Source organism: Rhea americana, unplaced genomic scaffold, assembly GCF_003343005.1.
Source record: "Rhea americana isolate MKP2758 unplaced genomic scaffold, rheAme1 scaffold_97, whole genome shotgun sequence".
Classification (NCBI taxonomy): domain Eukaryota; kingdom Metazoa; phylum Chordata; class Aves; order Rheiformes; family Rheidae; genus Rhea; species Rhea americana.
In genome coordinates, this window is record NW_028187166.1 from 1,669,448 (window position 1) to 1,689,836 (window position 20,389).

A 20,389-nucleotide genomic window follows, 5' to 3' on the forward strand; every position below is an offset into this window, starting at 1 on the left:
CCCCCTTTTTGGCATGAGCGGCAGAAATTATTTGCAGATGTTATTTACTGCTTTTGAGGGCAGAATAAATTGAGACGAGATGCACCTGTACGGACAGTGGGAAGGGCCTTCCCCTGCGCACGCCCTTGCAGGGTGCTCAGGCCCTGCTGCCAAAGGGAAACGAAGGGCTCGGGCAAAAATCGTGAGAAAACGGGGCCAGCGGGGCCGGCCCTGCACGAATGCCGGCCCTGCGTGGGCGGCGCAGCACATCCCTGCTCCCCGTCGGCACCCGCGCATCCCCCGGTCAGGCCTCCCCGCCGTGTCTCGTGCTGCGCCGTGCCGACGCTCGGACCCACCACCCCGTGTCCCGCAGCACCAGGAGGAAAGGGCAAGTTCTCCGGCCGGACCTGGCTCGATCGCCGGAGCCGCGCGATGAGCCGGCATCAGGGGCTCGGCGGCTTTGGCTGCCACCGCCGCGGTACGCGGCTCGGCCCCGCAGCCCACCCGGCACGTGGCCTGCCAGGCTTTCTGTCCGAAACCGGTGCTGCGCCTAATTCCGAATGCAAATAAAAAGAGCAGCAGACGCTCCAAAATAACCTCCTCTCCAGCCTGGCCTGGTGGGAGTCAAAGGCAACTGCCTGCTTGTTTGGCCGGAGAAGGGCCTGCAGAGGAAAGGAGTTTCCTTCACTGAAACTCGTTCAACAAAGTCTTGGATTGAGCATCGTCTCCGCTCAGCGGGAGCTGAGACCGCTCCACCACGGAGAGGAGAAACCCGGCGTTTCACGGGATCCGGCCTTTCCTCACCTACGCTTGGGTTTGCTTGGTCTGCTCGGTGGTGCTGCCGGGGGCACAGCACTTGGCGCAGGGGCAAGACCTGCCCTGAGCAGCTCATCGCAGGGGGCCTCAGAAGCAGAGAGCAATGCCAGCCTCTGAGCAAGACCCACGGTTTCGACCGACCAGCTGCACTCCCCAACCTGGGAGACCTCCCCGTCCGCGCCCGACGTCCTCCCGCCCACGCTGCGCTCCGGCACCCCGAGCTGTAAGCTTGCAGGGAGTTCAGCCGGGGACTGCAAGTGCACAGAGCAGGTCCAGGGCTAGTTTTGTGCCAGAAGTGTCTGAACAACATACCAGAACCTGTTCTTGGCGAACCGGAGTCACGTCCCGGCCATGCAGGGCCGTGTTCCAGCACCACCTTCCAGACAAAATTAGCCCTTTTCTGGCCCTGCCCACACGCCGATCCAGCTGACAGGATGGCTTTGCAATAACCGTCCCCGGGAGAAACGCTTGCTGAGGTCCACCCGATCCAGGCTGGAGGAGGAGGCAGCAGCTGCAGGAAAGGCAGAAGTTGGGTCTGGATCCTGTTAGTCCAGAACCCCCCTCCTTGGGTGGCTTCGTGTTCACTGGGGGGCAAGACAACTAACAAATCTGCTTCTTTTTTAAGACCATCTACATGAGTGACCAGCATGTTCAACATCTCAGTACGGTTACACGCAGTGTTTATAGGAGAGCCATTCGCTACCTGAGCAGACTGAAGCCGGCCACGCAGTGGGTGAATTCCCTGCCCAAGCAGAAAATTGCCAGAACATTTGGGATCAAAACGTGGCAAAACCTGCCAAATGGCTCTGGCAGTCAGCCCTGCCTCCTCCTCAGGAGCTGCAACTATGTTCTACCACTCTGAAACTTGAACAGCAAGAGSTGGCCAAGGAAGTGCCCCTTAGAGACGCTCCCAGCCCCTTGCAGAGCGACCTTAGGGCACAGTGTTAGGCAAGGCACTTCATCTYTGCGTGCTTCCATGAAATGGGCATGATGGTGATTTATGTCATGCTAGCATGAGGGTTTCATCCACAAATATTTGCAATATTTTGAGTCAAACTGAACAAGCCAAAGCCACCAAGACACTCTTGCCATCAGATTCCTGTTAAAAGTATCTCTGGGCAGTTTAGAAGCCGCAAGGCACCACAGTGACCCCAGGTACAGTCCCAGGCACAGAGTTGCAATGGCTTTAAAAGCCACTTTTTTCTCTGCAGATTTTGTTTCAGTTTAATTTTACCTGCAAGAATCTGGAGGAGCTTCCAAACAAGTCAAACTTGGTTTGAAATTTTAGCTGTGCAAAGATTTAAGGGGAAAAAAAAGTACGAAGCCTTTTCTTTCAAGGAAATGAGTTTTGCATGGTAGTTGTGTGTTAGTGTGTTTAGGGATATAAGCTAYGCAGTATTGCCAACCACAGACATTCAAAAATCATGAGTCAGACTCCCCAAAATCATAAGATCGGTTTCTTTCCCTTCTGGATTTTGAGCCTTTAAACATCATAGCTTCATGCTTTTCTCTTTAGGGAAGTGGGCTAGAAAATGAGGTTTGGGGACAAAGGCGTGAGAGCTGAGACGCTCGCGTAGTCACCCGGCTCCAGGAGCTGTGACCATGCAAAAAGCTCCCGCCGGGAGCCCCCGTTGCAAGAACCTCGCTTGTTTTGGCCTGTGGCATCAAAGCAATTTATTTCGAAGAGCCCGGGATAATGCGGCTTGCGGCAGCCCTGGTCGGGGACCGACTCGGCGCCCGGGGCCACGAGACAGGCGGCGAGAGCGGAGGATGTCTGCTGGCCGGGAGAGGCGGCTCTCGCCCTCGCCCCTTCCCGGGGCAGCTTTTGCCGGCTCCGGCTCCCTCTCTTCCATGCTATTTCCAGCCTCCCTCTTTTTATAGCTTTTCCGTTTGTGCAACGAGCCGCGCGGGGCCGCAGCTCCGGCCGGACAGCAGGAAGCAGAGCTGGGGGCCGGACGGCCACCCCGAGGAGCTGGGACATCCGCAAGGGCACAAACGGCGGAAACCCGGCGACGGGAGCAGACATCCTCGGCTAAGGGGAGCGCGCGCGGGGGCCGCCGCGGCCGGGCTGGGGGCAGAACGAGGGGGTACGACCCAGCACACCTCGGACACCGCTTGCAGCGGGCAGGGACCAGGTAAAGGAGAAGGGGAGGGTGGAGAAACCCTGTATCTAAGGCCGAAAGAAGGCAGGATACCTGCGAGGAGCACACGTAACGGGTTTATTCAGCAGAGAGGCAGGGAGGAAGGATTATCTTTAAGGGCAAGTGTTGAGCTAAAGCTGCCCTAAAATGGAGCCAGCCCCAACGGAGAATGGATATTTTAAGGGGCAATTTATTCCACTAATAAAAAAAACAAAAAGAAGAAGAAGGATGATGCAGGTGCTTTGGCAGAGCTGCATGCAGGAGCGAGCGGGAGCCGGTTAACGCACAATTTCAGACACGCCTGGCRGCTTGTGCCTTTCCTGGGCTCCTTTTCCGAGGTGCCAGTGCCCGTGCATTGGCTGCGTTTGTATGGAAAGCACTACGCACACCCGTGTTGCCTGCGGTGGCTCCGATCGCGGACTGAGGCAGGCGATGAGAGGGGTTTTACCCAGGTAATACAGTTTTCCCTTCTCCAGCGAGGTCGGAAGGAGGCTTTCCATGTTAGAGCAGGAGGAAAAGTATCCAGYGGGGATGCCCATGGGAAATCCTTCTGCCTCAGGAGCGATCTGCTGCTGTGTGAGCCTTGCTTGCGCRCGTGGGCTGCTCCGCGCTTGCACCAGCATCTCTTGCACCAGGCGGTTTCTTCTCAAAGCAAGAAGATGCTAAATCTTTGCAACGGTCCATAGCTGGGCTGGGCCATGTACGTCAAATTGCCCAGGGCTCCTTGGGAATAACTGCGCTGTTCCAGGGCCGTTTCTTTTGCAAGGCATCTAACATTCACCCCAAGGAGAACATATCATAAATGGATTTCCGCTACTAAATTGGCATTGACCTCTGATCCTCCCTTTCACTGTACACCACTTTCAAGCCATCACCCTAGCATTAAAAAAAGCCCTGTCTGGGTCTCTTTCTTTACTGCAGTGTCTAAGTTGAAGCGGTGGAAGTGCTTACAGAAAACCACGATTAATTTTATGCTGGAAGGATCCAGGAACAGCATACCAGAACCTGGTTTTGGCACCCGGGAACCAGTTTGCAGCCATATGTATCACCGTTCCTGCATTTGTGCTGGTACCTCCTTCCACACAAAATTAGCCCTTTGGAATGTGCATTTAAAATTTGCTTTCCAGAAGCACTTAACTGCAGGAGCTGAAATTTGCTCATTCTAGATTCCCTACCTGTTTAAGAGCAAAGGAGCAGAGCTCTGGCCCTTTGCTGTGCGGGTTGYCCCCGGGGGGATTTGCAAAGCCCACGTCTAGCGCTTCGGTTCGGTTGTTTGCAGCTTGAACAAAGGCTTTTTAAGCAGCAGCAGCTACTGCTATTACCTAGCCACCTGCCTTCCCCGAGCCCTGCCGTTTTCTTTGGGGTCTCTTTTTCAGTAATCGCTGGAACACGTGTGCAAAAACTTTTTTTTTTTTCCTTTTTCCTCTGTGCCTACAGCGCTGGCTGCAAACCAACCACCAGGCCCAGGGTGTGCAGCTGCGAGAAAAAAAAAAAAAAAAGCCCAGCAACCTGTGGAATGTTTTCTTGCTTCTGAGAACTCCAGCACTTTTTATTGCTCCGCAGAGCACTTTCCATGGCTGGCACTTGCTGCATCCAACTGCCAACTGGGTTTCCTTTCCAGCGGGCTCCCGCTAGCGCTCGGGCAGAGGCCGGAGGGGGGCGGCGGGGGTGCATTCGACAACTATTTGATGGTATTTTTAGACCGATGCCGGCCCGGCCAGCTGCACGACCCCCCTCTCCCGCTTGCACAGCCGTGCAGCCGCGCGCCTGCAGACGCTGGAGTGGGGACGGCCAAGGCGCGGGCGCTGCGGCGGGGGTGCCGCGGCCCCGCGCGCCTCCCTCGCCGGGGACGCCTCGCCCCGACGTCGGGCCCACGGGCGCGACGGCTGCTGCCGTGGCGCGGTCGGTCCCCGCCGGGACAAGAGCTCGAGCCCGAGGCGGGCAGCAGCGGCRCTATCGTAAAAAGTCGCAATCAAAGCGAGGAGCCACCGCGCGGATTAGCAGCCCCGGCTGCGCTCGGCTGCCGGTCCCCTCTCCCGCCGCCCCGGTGCTGCCGACATTCCCGGGCGCCGGGGCCGCCGCCGGAGCTGCTCTAGGCGCGGCGCTACGGAGAAKCCGCCTTGCAAAACTTTCGGGCGAAAACGGGCTGGGTTCAACTCCGTCCGAGCACGGGGCGCGCGCGTCGGACACCCGAAAGCCCGATGCTCGCGCCGAGCGGCCGCCCGGCGCCGCTGGCGGAGGGGCAGAAGCCGAATTTGCAGCTGCGTTCGTGGCATACGCTGATTATTTCTAAACGTTTCAACGACGGGTTGATAACTATATTGGAAATAGCCGGCACGCGTGGGGCTCCCTCCGGCCGGGGCCGGGGCCGGGGCCGGGCGCGTCGCCCCCCTCCTGCAGCCGAGCATCTGTCGCCGGGGGCCGCCGGCTGCGCCAGGAATTCGGCCGCCCCCGCGCAGGGCGGCTCTCAGCTGCGCCGCCGCAGCTGTCGCCCGCCGCAGGGCATTTAAATTTTAAAGCCCGCTCGCTCCCGCTGCTCCGGGAGGCCTCCGCGGCGGCTCCGCGCTCCGCCGTGCCCGCCGCCCGGGAGCCGCTCGCCGCCCATGGGGTCGCTCGTGGCCAAGCTGCTCCTGCCCGCGCTCAGCAGCCTGGTCTTCCTCCCCGCCGTCAGCGTCGCGGCCAAGCGCCGCTTCCACATGGAAGCCATGGTCTACTTCTTCACCACCTTCTTCGTGGCGGTAAGGCGCTCGGGGGGAGCCGCCGCGGGGGGCCCCTCCGCCGCCGTCGAGCCGCTTTCGGACGGCCCGAGGGGCGTTTCGCGGTCGGAGGAGAGGCACCCGGGCGCTCGGCGGGATCGGGTCGCGGCGTTTCGGGGTCGTTCTCCCCTSCTGCGTCAGGGCTGGCGAGCGGCCGTGCTGAATTTGGGGGTTAAACTGTCCCGAGAGAAACTTGCTGCGCTTCCGTCGTTTTAGCCAAARGCACGTAGTGGAATCACTGATTTTCTCAAACGGTGACGCGAGCAGCGCTGGGGTCGGGCCGGGGGSTTCTGCACCGGCGCCTGAAAACGCCGCTGAGTTATCACAATTCCGGCCACCTAGCAGAAACCTTGTCTTTTTACCGTCATTGCCCATGGGAAAGCAGCTAGATACTGATTTTTAAAAAAAAGAGGATTCAATTGCTGCAGTAAAGACTACACGCCGTGGCTGGATTTGTAACGTGCTTTCTAATGCTTTGGGTTTTTTGGGGTTTTTTCTTTTTTTTTTCCCCCATCAGATCTACCACGCGTGCGATGGCCCTGGCTTGTCCGTGCTGTGTTTCATGCGCTACGACATCCTGGAGTATTTCAGCATCTACGGGACGGCCCTGTCCATGTGGGTGTCGCTGATGGGTAAGCTCGCGGGGTCTGCCCGCGCCGGCAGGCTGGCGCAGGATTTGTCCGTGGGATAGCCGGTGGGGACGGTCCCCAGCAACGGAGCTGCCTTTGAGCTGACTTAACTCGCAGGCAGCCTTTCCTGCAAGCTGGGCTTCGACCCGGTTTCATATAGCTCGTACCCGGGAGAGGCACYGTGCTCGGAGCCGTACGGACACATACGGCAGCTGTCTGGAGCGGCGGCTGGAAAAGTTTTGCCCTTGGAGATAAGCAGAGTTCGGCGCCCGGTGCTTGTATTTGTTGGGTGTTCTTCTACCATCATCCGTTCTTAGGYATATTTTTTAAAAAGCAGAATTCTTTCTTTAAAAAGTAGAATTCTTCCTTTAAAACTGGGAAATAACACCCRCGATCTTAAACTTCAGTTGAAGGCTGGACAGCAGTACAAGATCACTTAGTTTGAGACCTCACATGTTAGAGAATCTCATTTTTTTTCCTCGTTATCCCTGCGTGGAGCCTGCTGGCTTCTCAGTCCCAAGTCTGCCTTCCCAAGCAGCGTCCAGTCTCGACTTGAGGGCATTAAGAAATGGAGAATCTGCCACTTCCCCTGGTAGCACGCAAATCGGAGTAGCTTAGTCAAAACACAAATATATCTGCTTGGTTTATCAAAAGCCAAGTCTGGGCTGAGTGGAAATATTAGATCGGATTTGAAGRAGGAGAAAGATATATCACTTGCTTTCTATTAAAAAAATTGGATTCTTTTCCCTACTTTTTCTTCCTTCTCTTTTTTCCTTGTTTYTCATTTATAACTGAACAAGGTATTATTGAAATAAGAATGAATGAAAGAACTAGAGAAGGGTGAAACCTTCAARCTTTTTTCTTTCTTTTTTTTTCTTTTTTTTTTTGAGGGAGAAGGACAGATGAGAGAGGAGGGGGCAGTCACCTTTCAGCCACCMATGTTTTGCTCCTCAAATTCAGCCCATCCCTAGCAACAATCCCGATTCCAGCGTACTTCCAACCAGGAAGGTTCGCAGCCCTCCAAACGTTGGTGTGGGGTCATTGGGCCCATGCACAGYGCAAAATGCCAGCAGGACTTTTACCTCTGGCCCTCCAGTCTTCACTGGAGGAGGAAGAGCTCCGGGCTTGCCGCTGGGGCAGCACTTCGGCTCACGCACATTTTCCTCTTCCCTTCTGCAGGAGCACCTGGTCCCACAACAGGGGGGAAATGAGTGATTAAGCTTAGAAATGCTTCTGTTCCCCCAAGGTCTGAGTCCTACAGGTTTCAGGTGGCTTCTCTTACTGCCCATGGCAATTTAATGCTCTCCATGATAACTTGAAATCCCAACTAGACGGATTATCTCCCAAGGACATTTTTCAGTAGATAATAGTAATGTCAGGGTAGGTCAGCGCTCATCCAGACACTTTGGCTCCTTGCAGCTCAATTTGACTTGATTGCTTCATTATTGCAGTCAAAAAAAAATCACAAAAAAATAAAAATCCCGGACTAAGATGTTTAAAATATTGACCCACAGGGAAACAACAGAGATTAAAATGCGGACATTATCCCTTAGCCAAACTCCCTATAAAAATGTGATCCAAGGACATAGAAGGTGTGGTGACTAAAGCGCAGGGAAGCCTCTTGCGCTGTGGCTTGTAAAGCCCGAGCGCACATGTGCGGACGCAGACCCTCGGGCACGCTTCCCGGAATGCAAATCCAGGACAGCCATAACACAGCTGTGCGAGCTGGAAAGGCATGGAGCCCACTGGGATCCATAACTTTTATCAGTTATTACCCCATTCTGTGCTAAACAAAAGCCTCTAATAATTCACTTGCACTGGCAACTATGAGCTTCCAAACTCCAGGCAGGTGTCTGAGCAGTCCGGCAGCCCCATCCCGGCCCTGATCACAACCAGATTATGGCTTTCCAGGGCTGGGCTGGAGCAGCCCTCCCAGAGCTGGGTAGGTGGTGGCTGGATCATGGCGAACCAGCAAGGTCAGCYTGGGTTGAAGAGGTAAGAATAGGTCTGGGCCTTCTCAGTCCACCTGGGAAAGGGAAGGAGAGGGAGAAGGAGGTTCTACTGGTGAAGCTGGCCCAGCTACTGCCACCCAGAAGGCCTTACTGGGCTCTTTGGGTTTTGCAGAGCTAATGAGAAGAGTTGGCGACTCATCTCCCATTGAAAGCAATGGCAGCTGCATGAGTAGGCGCTCTCCACGTCCTCARCATTGGGCTCTGCTCTCAGACGTAGCACGGTCACTCACGAATCCAGAGTTTGCTTTAGGAAAGGTCACTCACCTTTCACTTCCAGCAAGTTTTGGGGTCCACAAACTAGAGCCACAGGCTGTAGCAAACCCAGAGCCATGCAGTGTCCCCAGGCATCCCAAGAGCCCTTKAACCTCTGCAAATGCTTTCTCCATCTACACGCAAAATGTCTGAGCTCACATGTGCTCACCTCTCAGTTAATTAAGAGCTAATTTGGGCTTGGAGGAGAGTAGGGGAAGGAAAGGAAACAGCATAGAAGGCCTCTTTTTGCTTCCACACACAACACTGAATTCAAGACATTTAGCATCAGCTCCTAAACCACCACTGCCTTCTCATATACTTTGGGATGATTTCCTTTGCCTCCTATGCGCCTGTTTCCACAAATGTGAGACATAAGAAAGGCAAAATTCAGACTTGGATCAAATACTTAGTGTCCTTGTGACAGACCCAAATAGACTTCAATAAAGCTTTAGACATGCAATAGACACCAAGTCATTTGCCCCATGCTGGGAGGGCAGACACGATGGCCTGATGCTCCCTGTGGTTTGTGCCATGCAGCACTGGCAGAGTTTGATGAGCCGAAGAGATCCACCTTCGTCATGTTTGGTGTGCTCACCATAGCAGTGAGGATCTACCATGACCGCCGGGGCTACGGAGTCTACTCAGGACCCATYGGGACAGCCGTCCTCGTGATAACCGTGAAATGGGTAAGTATGAAACCGTACAGGCATTTTACCTGGGCTTGAAGCACAGGCAGTCACAYCATTCTCCAGCCTGCCATGGGGAACAGACCAAGCTTTCCCTGGAAGGCGTCTGACCTGCAAGAGACACAGTGCCAGGAGAGCAGTTTCCTTCTCTAGCTCCAGCTCTTAGGGCTCAGGTCATCTCAGTGATTAAATGGTACCTCTCTTACAATCAAAACAGCAAGCAGGCAGACAGTACAGATTTTTTTGTGATAAATGCCTGATTCAATCAGTCTGAACAACCCACTGCATCTCTTATTCCTGCATTTCTAATCAGGAGGAATGTATTTACGTGTTTTTTTTTTTTTTTTTTTTACAATTACTAAGGGGTAGAGTGCTCTGGTAAACTGCTCTGAAGCCAATGGAAGATGTGCATAAAAGGCAGTGATAAAGTGGGTAGGAATCCGCCCAAAATCTGCCTGAATCTGGCGTGCAGCTCCAGGGATGACAATCCCATAACTGCTTCCCAGCATATGCACTGCACACAGCAAATATTGCTGTCCCTGATCAGAATTACCCGGGAGGGAGCGCATGTGTCGGAGTCATTAGCAAGACCGAGCATGTCCGTAAAAGGGAAAGGCAAAGGATTCAGTGATGGAACAAAAATTGCAGGAAGACACTGCCAAGCATCATGGAAATTCAGTGATCCAAATCCCAGCTACACGCTGTCACTAAGCCCTGTCTACAGTGCTGCCGGGAGCCAGCACTCGCCTCGTCATTACCATCGTTAGGGACTGAATTACAGCAGCAAATTTGGGCCATGGTAAAGGCAACCGTCCCCTGAAATCCTGGCTGCAAGGGGCAAGCACGCAGGGAAAAGCAAACAGATAAGATGAGGAGGGGGACAGGCAAAATCCTTCCRTTCCTAGAGGGACAGGCCTGGAGATCATCCACGTCCTCCAGCCCATGGAGCTTGCGCTCATACCCCCTCTCTCTGGCCCTGTTTCTGAGGCAGAGACAGGGCTTACAAGGCACAAACTTCCCAAGCTTGGTTTTGGGATGAATATTAGGAAAACAGCTTTATGATCAGAAATGAAACAGCAATACACCAGGGATCCAGGGCAGCACTCAGGTGTAGGAACTTCACACTACCGACAAATCCCTTTGCCTCAGGGAGCTGGTCTGGGGGCTTTGCTTGGTTTTGTTTTAATGTTTGCGGGATCTTCGAGATGCTGAGCAGTGAGTTAAACCTGGGCGAATAGGCTTGGTGTGTTCTCTCTTTCCTTCCAGCTCCAAAAGATGAAAGAGAAGAAAGGTCTATATCCAGACAAGAGTGTCTACACACAACAGATTGGACCTGGCTTCTGCTTTGGGGCATTAGCACTGATGCTGAGGTTCTTTTTCGAGGTACGTCTTTGCACGATAAATCACACTGTCTTTACAACATGTAAAGCACCTTTCCAAGATAGGAATTTTCCCCCTTGCACCACTGCTTTGCATCCAGCCTTGCACAAAATTCAGCTCAAGCTCTTGCCCACGGGGTTGGTATGCCATGGTCTAGCAGGACACACACGGATTCACTCCTTCCTCATGCCCATCCCAACGTTTGGCTCATCAGCTGCAGTTTGGGTAGGGCACAGAGTTGATCAGGAGCAACATACAGGGGGGCAAGCTGTCCACTTGCCTCCCACAAGTGAGTTTACACCAGGACAGCCCATGCTTTCTTCAGACAGACGCAGTCTTTGGAATTATTTTGTTGAATGTTAGTGGCCTTTTTTGGAAATGGGGCTCGGGTGATTTAAGGACACCTCGCAAATCCATGGCAGGGACTGGATATGACCTCGGCACGGCCCGAGCCAAGGCTTACTCACGCCAGTGCAAAGACGCTCAGTTGGCTCCCTGGGGCGCTGGATCCAGCTTTTAACCTTTTGCTCAAGCCACTGGCCAATCCTCTCTTCCTGCGCAAAATGTTCTGCCTCTAACGCCCAGAAAGGGAAGGAGAGGGGAAGGAGATAACCCTCCTGACACAGCTGCTAGTCAAGCATGTGTTCAGCCCTTGCATTACTGCTGCTCTGTGCATTGGGAGCTACCAGATACAACTTCACAGCGCTCCCCAAGGATTATTTTTCAAAGCACTCGGTAATTGCAAATTCTAGCAGAACATAAAAACGTCACTTAGCAGAAACTCCCTCTACCATTGCGCCCCATCCTGCCCTCCCGGCTTCTCTGTTTTGTCCTTCGTGGGGTAATGAAACACTTCATTCAAGAATTGGGAAACGTGCAAATTGGAATGTGCTAAATCCACTTTGCTTTTCCGTCGCTGCTTTTTGTAAGGCTGGAAAGCCTTTCTTCTCCGATAGCAAGAAAAGGCAGAAGTCTTGACACTTTCTTTCCTTTTGACTACTTTTAGAGATGTAATGGTAGAGCTAAGCCAGTGCCACCAAGGAACAGCCGAGAGGGGAAAGGCCTGAGCACAGCCCCGCGGTGGCAGCACGTCAGGGGAGGGGGGGTCACAAAATAAACAAACTCCCTCCATGAGGATAAGGAAGGCCATGGGTACCGGGCTGCCTGGCAGGTCTCCCTAAYGCAATGTCCCGATTGCAGGAGTGGGATTACACCTACGTGCACAGCTTCTACCACTGTGCCTTGGCCATGTCCTTCGTCCTGCTGCTGCCCAAGGAGAACAAGAAGGCCGGGAGCGCCGGGAGCCCCGCGCGGCTTGACTGCTCCACGCTCTGCTGCTGTGTCTGAGGTGCCCTGGGCAGCCAGGGGCATCTACACTCATCCCAGCCCGCTCTGGGCTTTTTTTTAAAAAAAAAAAAAAAATGGAAAGACCTCATCTCTCCACCATCAGCCCAAGCAGAGGCCACGCTTCGAGTTTGCTGCTTCTCCAAGGAGAAGCATGTGTTTGTCATGGAGAACTCGTGGCTGGAAAAACGATCCTCTCCCTGGCTCAGAAGCACATGCAAGAGACCTTCACATGTCTCCTTGTGCTCTCTGGGCTACCCAGCCACGTGGGTGGCCCCTTTTTGCTGGCCCGTGAGGACCTGTGTTGTCCCTTGCGTGCACGTTTGCAAGCTGGAGCACGCAAGGCTGTGTTTGTGATGCTGAATTAACAGAACCTGTATTTTTGTGAGGACATTTACTATTTTATTTATGTATGCTCCTGGTGTAAATAATACGTATTAACAAAGACTTTGCGTGTTCAGTACTCAACTTTCTTCARCGCTGCAACAGACTTTCTAGCCTGGCTCACACTCGCTCCTGCTCAGCCAAGGCTGGGTGCCAGCACCAAAGGAGAGCTCCAGGCACCCCCATCTCCCCTGCCTGCAGCCCTCCACTGCCAAACCCGCTCCGGCCTGGGGTTAGTGGCAACATTGGGCACTTTGTCCTTGCAAACCTGTTTGGATCACAGAAGCAGCAGGTGCGCTTGCAGAGAGGCTYATTAGTATGGAAAGTACGTGGAAAATTAGAGGCACAGAAAAGAAGCTCCTGGAGGGAGGAGGGAGGGCTGTAGGCCTATAACATCTCCTCTAACAGACTATTTACTATAGCAGAAGTGTATGATTTATTTAGACTGTCTGGGAAAAAAGCCAAGGCTGTATGTCATGGACAATTAGAGCAGTATTGATATACAGTGATGTCCACAGAAAGCCCACATTAAGCCCGGGCTCCTCTGGAATAGAAATCTGCACTGGTCATTCATCAGAGCAACTTCCTGCTATGGGGCAACAACGAAAAGCAAACGAGCTTCCAACAAAAATATAAATGAATTATGAACCCCAGAGCATCCAAGAGTCCCTGACAAGCTGGTGCTGCAGTGGCACAGCCAATGCAGACACGTGCAGACACGGCGCTAGCAAAGGGCGACGGGCAGAGTTTCCCAAGGGTTCGCTGCTAAAATAACACAGCGCATCAGGGCTTTGTGGGCACCCCACCACCCGCGCGTTTTGCAATGTGCTCTGAGCGCATGGCCCATATGCTACGCTTCCCCCCTTGCCCGCATGCTACTGCTGTGCTTTGCCACGCRAGGACAGCTGGGGCATCCCCAAGAGCCAGTCCCAAGTGCTCTGACTCCTAATTCGGGGACTCTTGCAAGAGCCATCTCTGCACACCACCRTCTGCAGGGGTGCACAGCCCCCCTCCCGGGGGGGGGAGAGGCAGCATTTAGTTGGCCCAGGTTTGCGAGGAGGGGGGGAATCCTGCACACAGGTTTGAATAAACCCACCAGGGTGGGTGGGCATGGAAGAGGGTCCTGTGCTGGGAACCACGCATCTGTGCAGCAGAGACCAAGTACTCACCATCATGCCTATAAAGTGCTCAGAAGAGAGCTGCTCGGTGACCGCACCGCACCGTGAGGCACAAGTCAGACGTGCTCTCAAGCTCCTGCAGTGCTTTCAAGGGGAAAAGGTTGGCAAACACCCTGCAAATAAGGAAGCCAAGTTTGCTGAGGCCCAGCTGAGTTAAGTAAAGTTTCTGCTCACACCTGCACGCATTCAGGTGCTGTAGAAAGGGGAGGATAGGGGGGAAGAAGAAAAAAAGCCTATTGAATACAATAAAATGCCAGGCAATGTTCTTTTTTCCCCTTCTCTGCTGATGCAACAGGGCTCTGCTCTGCTGTGGCACTCCTTCAATCCCCTCCAAACCGAGGGCTGGGAGGAGACGCGCAGGGGACTCAGGCACCTCTGGAAACCGCACCGGGGTGTCCCCGAGCAAGACCCCCCAAAACCCCAGTGGCCGGTTTTTTGCAATTATGCTGCCCACTCTTAAAGCACGGTGGGAGAGACAGAGCAAGGCAAAAAACGCAGCAAGGGCAAGGCGTGCGCTGCGCCGGGCTCCTCGCGCCCGCGGCGCCGGGGCTCCCGCGGCGCCGGGGCTCCCGCACCGGGGAGGCACGGGCTGAGCTCGCTATCGCCCAGGCAGGATATCCCCTGCAGTACCAATGCAGGGGAATATTATAAACATTTACAGCAACGTAGACAAAACAGTCTCTTGTAACCTTTTAGAGCTGCCGAGAGCTTTGCCTGTAAGAGCTCTTGAGCCCTTGCCAAAAATTCTTGCTGTTTTCATAAGAGTAGGTGTTTTCGTCTAAGGTGCAGTCTGAGTGCTGTGACCTTTGTCATGTCTGCTACTGAAATTTCCTGCTTCTCTGTTATTCTCTTCTTTGGTAAGACGATATGAAACCCAAAACTTTTATTGCCCCTTTTAAAGCGTCTTTATAGCTCCCCGTCTACTTCATATACTGTCTTATTCTCAAACACTGGGATATTACTTATGGGATCCGTGCTTGATGCTGCAAAAGGCATTTGGGTTTTGCAAAGCCCAAACCGCCTGGGGCTTTTTTAAGACCAGTCGGGGGGGGGGGGGGTGAGGAGGAAAAAAAAAAGAACGAAAAAAGGAAAAAAAGGAATGAAGAGGGGAGAGATTCAGCTCTCACTTCCAAAGGCAGCTGCTAGCGGCACCAAGGCAGACACCGGCGACACAGAGGGCAGGAGTCTGCCAGCTTCGTGCCGGCTAAGCGATGCCCTCGACCAGGGGACGGGAGCCGGGACCGCCGGGGCGCAGGAGAGGACGGGTTCGCCCCACGGCTTTGGGCTGCACGACCTGTCGTGCCCCTCCAGGGAAAGCACACGCTCGCCTGCCCTCACGGGACAGGGGAATTAGGACCTCGTCCCACTCCGGCGGAGGCTTCCAGAGATGTCTAGTCGGGCGCAATGCCAGCTAATCTTCCAGGCAAACTTTATCCAGATCTCCTTGGCTGCACGAAGCTCCAAACCAGCCAGACYGAAGCATAAAAGCTTGCTTTCTGCTGCCAGCTGCATGGGGCACTCCAGAAAATGCCTTATCGCCATGTGATTTTGAGAGGCGGCGCAAGGTTTTTTCCATGCGCTGCTGCTCCTTCCTGATAGCCAGTGATTCTCTTCTAACTGGTTTTAGGCCCTTTAAGGCACAGAAAAGTGATCCCACTTCAGAAAGTGCCATTGCTCCAGTGGCACATGATGCTTATAAGGAGCAGAGATGGACAACCCAAGGTGATGCCTCCATTAGGACTTCTGAAATGGCTCCTTGCTCCATGGCAGAGCAACTTCCATGGAAACTCAAGAGAAATGATTTCTGGTATAAGTAGAGCCAGGAACAGCATGGGGAAGCCCTGGGGAGAGGTCTCGCCCTGGGTCTGCTATCATAACCCAGTTCTGATATTCAGGAGGTGTCTGACCTACAGGAGCATGGTGGAGCGAGAGCAGATGCGATGGCCCATTTCAGTAAAGTGACACCTCTCCTGGCTCACTGCACCACACTTTAGCGCTTCCAGGTTTTACTTTGGTGACATCCTGGAAGGATCGAGTCTAATTTTCACTTTAATTAATGTTAAAAACAGATGTACCAAACAGCAGAAGGAAGTGGGAGCASAAATGGGATGTTGGAGGTGTCTGTTCCTCTGGGCCTCTGAGTGGGACCAAGCAAAAGCAGCCTGGCTGGGTAGAAATGGCTACAAAAAACACACTCATGGCAGGTTATGCTCCCTACCAGTGCTGCTCCTTCTCCCCTGAGCTCCATCTGCCTCAGCAATTCTCTCCTCCTCCTCCTTTCTGACTTTCCCAGGCCCAAATCCATAAGTCCCTGTCCTGGATGAAGCAGACTAACCCCTGCTGGTTCCTCCCTGACTGCTCCCCCCCCCGCAAGGCTGACTCAGCTCCCAGGTGGGCGCACATCAGCGTAACCAAATGCCAGATTCCCAGAAGAAGAAAAGGCTGTGCATCAGGGATTTGTTTAAAAAAATCCCATGCAATGTCATTTTGGGTTGCTCTTTTCCTCCTCTTTCCTCTCGCACCATCCCAGCGCTGCTCTGCAGCCTCCTGCAGTGACCAAGGTTTTTAAAGAGCGATSGCACGGGGGTTTCAGAACCTGGGGAACTGGGTTGAGTCCCCAGGAGCCCCACGTGGACCCTGTGCTATCACGGCTCATCGTGGGGAACGGCATAGGCGGGAGGGCACAGGATCACACCCTGGATGCCAAGGGACTGGGAAACCTTCCYGAGCACCATTTGGCTCCCAGCACCCTGATGGACCCACGTGACGATGAATTTGAGTCCGAGCATGTCCAGGCCTCTGCAGCGCCCGGCGGAGGGGCGACGGCTCGCAGCCGCAGACATACCTCAGCCGCCCGGCTCCCCGGGGGCTGACGCAGGAAGCCCATTTCGCATATGCAGGTGTCCGTTACTGCAGCCTGTTTGCCAGACAAATGCTAGAGACGGATTTGGATTATGGATGAGGCCCAACCTGCAAAATCAGAGCGCCGAAGCCCTGACCCTTGGAGGGGTAGACGCAAAGCAGCAGGTCTCACTTGGCGCTCATAGAGATGCTTCAGCAGCTGCAAAAACCTGCTCCAAATCCAGGTTCAGCATCGTAAGCCTCCCTGCTCCTACAGCAAAGCAGCCCCTGGGTGCTCCGGTCCAAGGTTTTGGTTTAGGCCTATCTCCCAGAAATTCTGTCATCATGCAGTGCATCACGCACACTCCCGGATCCGCATTACAAAGATTATGGCCCCATTCCAACGTCTCTTAAAGTCAGTGGAAAAACCCTCCCTCACTACGATGGGAGCTGGCTCAGACCTTATATGATCTGACAGATACCAGAGAGCAGAGAGGTTGTTTTAATCTGAGGATATCTTGTGGCCCCAAAGTTTCTTGCAGAGACTGACAAGGCAGCAGGTCTGCGGAGCATGTGCTGCTAAAAAAGAAGGCTCCAAACTTGCAACAGCCTTTCAATAGGCATTTAACTAATCATCTTTATCTGATCCATGTGCTCTGAATGCAGGGGACCCGTTCTGATTTCCAGTTGCGCACATCATCTGATGCTCATAAAAAGAGCTAATGTGTCTGGAAGCCCCAGACCCAAAGAAGCATTATTTAAATGGAGAAAAAGTCAACAAAGCTTTAAAAGCACACACACATGGACAGACATGGGCAGATGGCTGCTTTCCCTTGGATACCTGTGTTTTTCCAGTAAAGTAAATGTTTAATGATAAAACTCATGATCTCATTATAAAGGCAGGATCTGTTTTTGCCTGTAAATGGGAAGGTTTGGGGGAAGTTTTACATGCATATCTCTCTCTCTCTCTTTATATGTCTTTATTTGCATTTTCATTTTCACAGTAGTTCAACTAATCTGAATTGAGCAGGAGTGAGGGTCCAGGTTATAACCAAAGTATCGGATAGCACCTTCACATCTGGAAAGGATTTTGACACAAGTTCTCCCAGACTGTTACAGACAGTTTAAAAGCAAAATCTGATAAATAGCAAATGTTTAACAAGTCAATAGGAAGCTGCATTTGCTAGAACATGTGGATCTAACCATTCTAGCTCTGCCGTATTGCCAAATCATTTCAAATTACACACATATACACACACACATGCAATGCRCAGCAAGGGTTCATCATGGCATTGGCTGGAGCTGGTCTCAGTTGCAGATGGAAGCATTAAAGACAGACGTGTCTTTGTACGTCCAGACATGTCCAATAGCTCTCTTCAAAGCCTGGCTGCTGAGCTGGTCCTGAGCCTCCTGGCTTTGGTGGCCAGGGCCAAAGGCATTTGTGTCTTTACAACCCTCCTGCGGCTCTGACCCACCACAGCTCTCAGCTGAGCTTCTGCAACCATCTCGCAGCAGGGCGACAGCCCTCTGGGCAGTGCCTTCTCAAAGAGAAGTCCCATTGCAAGCAAAATATCCCAACACAAAACTCTTGCAGTGTTGCAACCCTTGCCTGATTTTGGGAGACTTTACAGGAATGAACAAATGACTGTCCAAAATGTGGACACAAGCATTAAAATAGACAGAATTATGCAAGGCAGGGGGGCGGTGGAGGGGGAGATGGAGGAGTAAGAAATGACCAAGAAAACCACCAGAACCCCTCCGGGATGCCTGCCTATATTTAAAGATAATGCATCCAGCCGTCTTGCCAAGTCCCACTCATTTGGAGCTGGGCTCATGTTTTGGATTAATTTTAAGGCAGTTCCTAAAGCATCTCACTCACACGAGGAAGAATTTTTGCCTCCTTGGCCAAGGTGACCTTTTAAAAATCTCACTCACTATTTTTCAACCTCTCACTCATTTAAAATTGTCATCGCTCGGGAGCTCTGGGGCAGTCTGCRGAGACAATCATTTTTCTGGTGCTGACCAGCCGCAGAGCTCCAGAGMCGCCCGCGCCGGCTGCGAGCCGCTGCAGTTCGGCGCGAGGCTCGACGGAAGGGGGGACGGAGGGGAGGGATCCATTTCTTGCAGATTCAGTGCTCTTCCCCCTCCCCAGTGAACATCATCTGACCGAGAGCTGAAAACAGAAATTGCACTACCAGGGTACTTTGCCCTCTCCCGATAGCATGGCCCATCAAGGGCTGGTTGAAAGTTTTCCATGGAAAACCTTCTTCCATAGAAATTTGGGTCTTTTTAGCTAAGATATTCTGCATGCACACACACATGTGCTCTCTAAGGTTTCTTTTTTATTTTGGTTGAATACCAAACACTTGAACTTTCTTGATTCGGTTTCGATCTGGCCGGCCTGCTGCAGGGGTACCTTAACTGTCCCTGGGCCCCCTGCGCCCGCTCGGCCAAGCTCGTCCTCTCCCGGCTGTCTCCCTTCAGCGGGGCAAATCGCCGATGGCTCCGTCCAGCCATAGGGGGAAAGGGGACCTCTCAGCCGCAGCATTTCCAGATTGATAGCCTTCGTCGAGGAAGGGAAATGTAAATTGTAAAGGTTGCTCCAAAATGGAAATGCTCCATGGGATACAGGTTTCCTGATCAGCTCTAGGCTCAGTGCTGTCCCAGCTCCCACCTTTCCCTTGTGGCTTCACCCAACCCTGATGACCCTCAAGCCTTTGGGTCATCAGGAGGCTTTCCAGAGGTGTCAGATCCCCTCAGGTCTCTCCTCCAGCTCCCAGTCACAATGGGGAGAGACTTTTTGAGAAAATGCTTGGGAGCAATTACTTGTGATCTGCTCCCCTGCCTCCAGAACCCAGAGAGGTTGCACAACACAGCTCTCACCCTCATAAAAATAACCCCCAGCCCACCTTCTTGCTGAGGCATCTGCTGCATCTTAATCGCCCTGGAATCCAAAGCACTTCCATAGCAGGGCAGTCAGATGCTTCCCATTTAGCTAAAACGCTTGCAAAATGCTCAGCCACTGACTCACCGCATGGCCTTGGGCAAGTAGACAAGCCTGCAATGCTCAGCCCCACCGGTTCAATCCAAGCCTGTGATGCTCAGCCCCACCAGTTTGACCTGTTCAATCGGGCAAAAGCGGGCAGAAGCCAGACTTTGCCAGGGCCTCTGGTGAGAGCCTGGCATCCCTTATTATTTCACACTTTTCTCAACAAATTTTGGGGCAGCGCTGCCAGCAAAGCGTGAGGCCACAGAAGTTGGCCAAGCTTGTCAGCCTTGACACTGGTCAAGGGCGGTCAAGGGTCACTGGTCCAAGTGGTTAAGGGACCRCTGGGACCTCCATAGTCAGAGGCTCTTTGGATCCAGGAGTTTCAGCAACTACTTGAACCCTTGGGACCCAGGTAGGGCCAGATACTGCTTCTTTCCTTCACACCTCATGTCCTACAGATCCACTGGAACTCCAGAGTGAGAGCAGAGGTCAAAAATTGGCCCTTTGGCTGGAAAAAAACAAATCACAAGATCTCATTGCTCCACGGGTCCAGAGGTGCCAGAACCAGCATGAGGAAATCCTTCCCCACAGTAGCTTTGGTACATTAGCATCCAGCTCCCGGTGGAACCAAGAAATGCAGAGGCAGCCATGAAAACCAGACAGACGTTTAGGGTTTCAGTTGAGCAAATTTCCTCCAACCAGCAASAAAAGTTTAGTTTGGGTTTGGCTGGATTTGGAAATGAAGTTTTTTGGGCAGTTCCACAATTTTATTTAAACCAGTTCAATCAGCCATCACATAACCTCATCCCACGAGGGGAATGCAGGAACTCAAGGTGCCTCTTGTGCAATAGATGCTGCGCTCTACCCAAGCAGGTCTGGGATAGTGTTCAGAGTTTTGCTCCATCTCCGTCCAGGCTAAAGGAAAGACCACACACACAATGGTTTCAGGATGCCAGCAGCTGTGCACTAAGCATTTGGTTTACATTAATTATGTCTGGACAA

The 20,389-nt window shown here is 53.0% G+C and overlaps 1 protein-coding gene across 1 annotated transcript; it reads left to right on the plus strand.

The window, feature by feature from the left end:
- Positions 1–4,815: 4,815 nt before the first annotated feature.
- MYMK (myomaker, myoblast fusion factor) lies at positions 4,816–12,442 on the plus strand. The gene is made up of 5 exons (XM_085325227.1): positions 4,816–5,674; positions 6,210–6,324; positions 9,123–9,271; positions 10,538–10,654; positions 11,852–12,442. The coding sequence occupies exons 1-5, from the start codon at positions 5,540–5,542 to the stop codon at positions 11,996–11,998; spliced, it is 663 nt and encodes a 220-aa protein (XP_085181353.1). The 5' UTR covers positions 4,816–5,539; the 3' UTR covers positions 11,999–12,442.
- Positions 12,443–20,389: the final 7,947 nt, after the last annotated feature.